At 53.7% G+C, this 6,454-nt stretch overlaps 1 protein-coding gene across 1 annotated transcript; it reads right to left on the bottom strand.

Moving 5' to 3' along the window:
* Nucleotides 1-4,367: 4,367 nt before the first annotated feature.
* On the bottom strand, nucleotides 4,368-6,210 carry CAMP (protegrin-2). The gene is made up of 4 exons (XM_024566029.4): nucleotides 5,979-6,210; nucleotides 5,341-5,448; nucleotides 5,117-5,188; nucleotides 4,368-4,540 (listed from the first exon to the last, which is right to left on the bottom strand). Exons 1-4 carry the CDS (start codon nucleotides 6,177-6,179, stop codon nucleotides 4,427-4,429), a joined length of 495 nt encoding a protein of 164 aa, XP_024421797.2. The 5' UTR covers nucleotides 6,180-6,210; the 3' UTR covers nucleotides 4,368-4,426.
* Between the last annotated feature and the right edge of the window lie 244 nt (nucleotides 6,211-6,454).

Raw genomic sequence — 6,454 nt, 5'->3', positions numbered from 1 at the left:
AACTGTGCATCTGATAGGTTGGCTATCTCTTCATTGCTTAGTTGTATTATCTCTGGAGCTTTGATCTGTTCTTTCATTTGGGTCATTTTGTTTTTTTATCTCTCCTTGCCTGTTACATAGTGAGGGGAGGAGCCTTAGGTGTCCACCGGGGTGGGGCAACCCATGTCACTGTGCTGTGATGCTCATTGTGGGGGAGGGTCCGAGATGTAACAATGGCATTTGCTCTGCTCTCTGCCACTTTGCAGTCACTTCCCCCGCTACCAACAAGCAAATTGGGCCCTTCTGGTGCTGATTCCCAGGTGAGTGGGTTTGTGTATGTCCTAGGAACCTGTGGGTCTCTCCAACGAACTCTCTGTGAATCTGGGAGTTTCTCCTGCTGCTGCCTCAACCCCCACAGGTGTTTTCAGTCAGAGGTTTGAGGCTTTATTTCCCCACACTGAAGCCCTGGGTTATGTGGTCTCTCTCACTGCCCAGTTGTTCCTCCTGGTTTACCTGTGCGCAAACGTGGGGACGCACGGTCCACCAGCCACCGCCTTCCCACGAGCCTTCTCCATCCACCCCGGATGCCTGTCTCTGCCCCTCCTACCAGTCTGGATGAATGTTTCTTCTTTATCTCATTGGTTGTTGGACTTCCGTGTAGTTCGATTATCTGGCACTTCTTGTTGGATTTTGTTTTTAAATTTGTTGTGGTTTCTCTTTTGGTTGAGCGAGGAGGCACAGTGTATCCACCTATGCCTCCTTTTAGAGTCCTTCATCAGGACTCTAAGAGGTCCTGATTTCTTAATTTTCATCATTTCAACGTAAGTAGCCACATACATGTAGGACCGTGGTGGAAATCCTTTTTCCCTTGGCCTTCTTGCATTTTTTTCCTCCTCCTTTATACTGTCATATGCTCAGGTGTTTATGGCCAATGGATGGCCCCACACACCCACAACACAATAGGTCTTGGCCACTCCACTCAAGGCCAAAAGGAACCTCTCAAGGTAGGCAGGCACTGGCTATGGGCCCACCCACATGGACTTGAGAGAGAATGCAGCTCTCTAAGGTAGGACTTTGCCTCTGAGCCATTTCTGTCTCACAGAAGCACATGGCCTCTGCTCGAGTCCTCAGAGCACTGGCCCCTTAGAGTGACCAGAGACGGACCTCGCCCACTGCCTTGAACCCACAGAACACCCTCTGGGACAGGGAGGGAGGGCTGTGATGCTGTTTCCCTTTCTCAGATGAGTTAACTGGGGCCCACCCAGAGGAGGCAAAGCCACTTGCCCAAGACACCAAGCTACTTGAAGACAGATTTAAGACTGAGGTCCAGTTACCCCCAGGCTCTCCTGCCCTCAGCTCACCCTCTCATCTGCACCAATGCCTCCCCTCACCATGTGACAGGGGAAGGACAACCAGGAGTCATTTTGAAAGGGGTAAGCTCTGACATCGTGCAGCCCAGGAATTCCATTCCTACGTGTTCACCATCAGGAAACGAGAGCATACCTCCACACAAAAAGTTGTACAAGAATGTGCATGGCAACTTCATTCAAAATAGTCAAGAGAAGACGATGAAGAAGACCAAGACAGAAAAGGAGGACGAAAAGAGGAAGAAGGACAGGAAGGAGAAGAGGAAAACTGTCAGCAATCAGCCACCACCCGAGTGTCCATCAGCAGGTTCATCTAACTGTGGGCCATCCACACAAGTGACTGGAATGCTCCTTGCCAGTAAGAAGGAATGAGCTGTCAGTGGACACATCTCAAAGGAGCCTCAGGAACTTGATGGTAAGTGAAAGAAGCCAGATGCAGAGGATCATCATTGTATGATTCTACCCAAGTGAAATCTCCAGAGAAGGTGAAGCTGCAGGCAGAGGAGGACGACCAGTGGTACCACAGCCAGGGATGGAAGAGGGATTCACTGCACAGGGCATGAGGGGAACTTTGGGTAATGAAAACGTTCTACATCTTGATTGTGGTGGAGGTTACACGGTTGTATACATTTGTCAAACTCACATAATTACTCTGAAAACAGTGAATTTTATGGTAGGTAATTTATACCTGTGTTTTCAAAGTTGTAGATGAGGAGGCAAGCAGTGGCAACAGGTGGGCATATTCTTCCAGGAAGGAGTGTGGTTCCCTGTCCCCAACTCTGTGACAGCAGAGCCCAAGCTTACTGGAGCTGGGTCAGGGGACGCCTGAAGATGCAAAATGGTGTGAGGGTGGGGAAAGGAGGAGCCCTGTGGCTTCCGCCTCCCAGCCACTGGGGGTGTGCTGAGTGTGCCCCGGGAAGGGAGGCCCAGGCCATGCTCAGCAGACACCCACATGGGCCCAGGACATCTGTCTGTTTCTGTTTGCTCAGTGTGGGGTTCACTGGATTAAGTGGGCACTTCTCGGATTTGCCTTCCTTCACAGAACACACAGGCATCCCAAAGGGCCTGGGCATGCCCTGGAGTCAGGAGTTTTGGCTCAAAGGATTGAAATGGGTCCAACCCCAAATTCATCTAAGGCAGGCATTGCTCAGGGCTCAAAACTTAAGTCCTGGCAACTGAGACCCCTTCCCCCTGTGTCTCCTACCACTACACACACACACACACACACACACACAGCATCTTGCCTAATGTGGGTATGTGTCAACCAGCTACCAGCTGGCTTGTGCAAGAGGCTCTAACTCAACCAGTATGGGAAGGAAACCAGGAACAATTGCACCTCCTAGAGGCCCGGAGATTGACAGTAACTGGGACAGCCCATGCCACGCCCAGCACATAGTGTTCCCACTCCTCTGGGTACATTCTGTGTGGGACACAGCACCCAGGTGCAAGCTATGAGGAGGGCTCAGCTGCTATCCAGGACCTCTGATTCCACAGACAGGACCCCCAGAAATCTCACAGGAAAACTTGGCCCTTTGGAATGAAACCTTCCCCCTTCTCCAGAACCTACTGTGGCTCCCTGTTGTCCCGGGGCTTCCATTCTCCTTCCTCTGCCTCTGACCTCACTGAGGCCTCATCCCCTCCACCTGCGGGGCAGCCGCCTCTCAGGCTGCCAGGCGCTGGGCACTGACTGGCAGTAGTGTAGGGGAGGGCTGCCGCACACTCCGCACAGCGCTACCTATCACAGGGCTGGGGTGAGGTCAGCAAGGACCGGCTGCCCTGCACGTCTCTCCAGTACGCTTTGTTTCAACCTTCCGAAAAGTATTCACATGTCCTGCTCTGCCGTGTCTTGTTAAGGCCCCTGGGAGGTAGGCTGATCAAGGTCATTCCTCCCATTTCCTGAGGGGTGAAACAGAGACCAAGAGTGGACAAGCCCTGGCTGGTTTGGTTCAGTTGGTTGGGCTTCACACCACAAGGCGAAGGGTCACTGTTTCAATCCCCCTCAGTGCACGAGACTTGGTTGCGGGTTTGGTCCCAGGTGGGGCACATATGAGAGACAACCAATCAATGTCTCTCTCACATGCATGTTTCTCTCCCTCTCTCTCTCCCTCCCTTGCCTTCTCTCAATCAATCAATCAATCAATCAATCAATGTTAAAAAAACAAGAATAATGTGGACCAGGGGATGTGAGAAGGAGTATAAAGGTTGTCTGAGGCTGCCTTCCCCTGGTCGTGCCTGGGCCAGCACATGATCTCCCTGGAGTGCAGCATGTCACAGAGCCAGGCCTTCTGGCTCAGCCACCATCTCTATGCCACTCCATATAAGCGCATTAGTGGAGAGAAAACTCATTCCACTACAGGGAGACCTAAGACCATATCTGAGTCTTATACCCACCCTTCACCAAGCATATGGGAATCCCCCCACCCAGACCGGCACTTACAGGTCACAGATGCTCACCTACCAGGGAAACGCAGACCTTTATCTCCAGGGGTCTGGTTCCTCAGCCCCCCGCCAAAGACCTGATTGCCCTGAGTGCCTGGTGAGGGCTACCCCACCGTGTGGAGGGCTTTTGTAGAGTTACGATTTTCAAGAGGAATTGGAACTTTATGGGCATTGGAACCCTGCTGACCTTAGAACCCAGCCAGCCATGAGACTGAACTGCGTCCCTGGGAGTGTTTAACAAATGCCTGGCGCCCCCTCCACGGTCACCTCCACACCTCCGTGTGAGCAGGGGCAGCTCAGCAGCACCCCAGCAGTGCTGCACATGGAGTAGATCTCCTTAAGTCCCTACTAGGTACTCAGCGAGGATGGCGGGAGGGATGGTAGGCCGTTTGGGAGGACCTTGAGAATGGAAACACTGTCCTGGACCCCTGGGCCCTGGTGCCTCCCCGCATGTCCTCCTTGATGGAAAAGGTGCCCCAGCCCATGCCTGTGTTAGGCCCACACATGCGCACGCACGGCCCCCCAGAGTAGGTGGTGTAAGTGGGGGAAGGCAAGTCAAGTGAAACTGAAGCCTGGAGAAAGTTGCTTTCACAAGAATTTAATTTTCAATCCAGAAGTTGGTACCAGGGTGATACAGACCCTTAGGAGACTCCCCTGGGGAATAGATTAGAAAAAAAATCATTGATTCTTCTGCCAATATCCCGAATCTTATCGACAATCCTTTGCACCCCGCTGCGTATTCCCACATCCTGGATCTGTGCACAAGGAAGAAACAGGCTCTTAGTGGGGCCGGACTCAGGGTCAGGACCCCATCCTGAGACACCGCAGGAATCTTGTGGCCCTAGTTCACCCCCTGGAGGTGACCTTCAGATCATGTGGTAGAATGGCTACACCCATAAACAGAAGAGGAAGCTGAGGCCCAGAGATGGCTAGTGGCTTCCCAAGGTCACACAGCCCATCCCAGCAACGCTGATTGGTTCTTGGGCTGAAAACTCATCTCTACGTCAGCAGTGCCCAAACTTCAGCCGGAGTCAGAATCTACAGGAAGTCTTAAATACAAATTCCTGGGTCCCTCCCCAGAGTCAGAGTCAGTAAGTCTGAGTAGGGCCTGAGAATTGACATTTCTAATCGTTCCCAGAGAGGGCCACACTTTGAGAACCATCACTCTAAGGGATTGCAGAGCCACTCCTGGAGACCTGGGGCTCAGGCTGAGGGAGGAGCCCAGGGTAGGCAGCTTTCTTGGCCACGGATGGAGCCGTGGTTAATTGGTCCATAGGATGTTCCATGCTCTACCACCCACGGGCCCCTACAACTCAGAAGGGGCCACTCACATCCGCACAGTTGATGTCAAAGGAGTCATTGGCCTGGGCCAGGGTGACTGTCCCCAAACACTGTTTCACCAGCTGAAAAGAACAGGCTTGAGGTCAAACTGGAATCTCTGTGCTTTAACCCTCCTGGCTCACCCCAGGAGGGTTAAAGTGTGTGGAATTGTTCTCCAGATGCCTATTGCTCAGCATCTTGGGTGGCACCCTGGGCCCCCAAGCCCCAGCCTCACCCCATTCTCCTTGAATTCACACTGCTCTGGTGGCAGCTGCGTCGTCCTGGGGCACACGGTCTCCTTCACTGTGAAGCTCACAGGCTTCGGGATGTTTGGGTTCTTGTCCTGGCCAGAAGAGAGAGTGGGGAGACCAGGATTGGGCAGCAGCCTGTCTTCTCTGATCTGTCACCCTGAATCCCCATTAAAATAAGAGGGTTTCAGCAGCCCCGACTGTGTCCCTGGCACCAGGTTGGGTGCTGGGGGACAGAGCTGAGCAGGACAGAGTCCACTCCTGCCCTCGCCGAGCATACAGATCACAGCAGCAGACCTCAGACAAGCTCTGGGCACCAAGAGAAACCAGGGGCCTCCTGGAGGAAAGACATTGTCACTGGCAGCCCAGGGCTGAACAGGGGCATCCCTGTGTGGGAGACAAGCAAGACCAGAGGAAACTTGATGCAGGGAAGTCACATCCCAGACCCAGTGCCCCCGTTCTTGTTCATGGAACTCACAGGAGTCACTGTAGCCTGAATGGGGGTGTGGAAGGGGCATGTCTTTGCACAGTATAGATTCTAATGTCCTGCGAGAGCAAAGGCAGTGGCAGTGTGGCCCACCTGGCTGGCCCAGAGCCTCCCTCCCAGGCACCCTCCCCAACTCACTCCATCAGGTGGCTGCTGGTCCAGCCCCAGGAGGCGGTAGAGACTAGCTTCCGAGGAACGCTGGTTGAGGTCCTCTATGGCACGGAGCACGGCCTCATTATAGCTGAGGACCTGTGCAGTGGCTGGAGGCACCACCAGGACCAGCAGCAGTAGCAACAGTGACCAGCGCCGCCAGGGAAGGCTGTCCTTCTGGGTCTCCATGGTCCCCAATCTGGTGCCTCCCTGCCTGAAGGACCCTCCTTTATGCCTGGGCCTGTTGCAAAGGTGCCACCAGGAGCCTTCCTGAACTGCCCCATCACTGGCCACCTGCCAGGTGTGGGCTGGGGCTTGCCTCAGCTCTGCTGTTGCCTCAGGGGGCTCTCTGTACAGTGGGCGAGGTCAGCCTCATGTGCAACCTGAAGAAATGGTTTCTCCATCTTCCTGACAATGTCTTGGCTCTCTTGGCACCTCAGGGAAGTTTTAGGCGGGGTTGCTCA

Source organism: Desmodus rotundus, chromosome 8 (genome assembly GCF_022682495.2).
Source record: "Desmodus rotundus isolate HL8 chromosome 8, HLdesRot8A.1, whole genome shotgun sequence".
Taxonomy (NCBI): Eukaryota; Metazoa; Chordata; class Mammalia; order Chiroptera; family Phyllostomidae; genus Desmodus; species Desmodus rotundus.
Note: the sequence above shows the minus strand (reverse complement) of the source record. Positions and strands in the feature narration are given on the sequence as shown.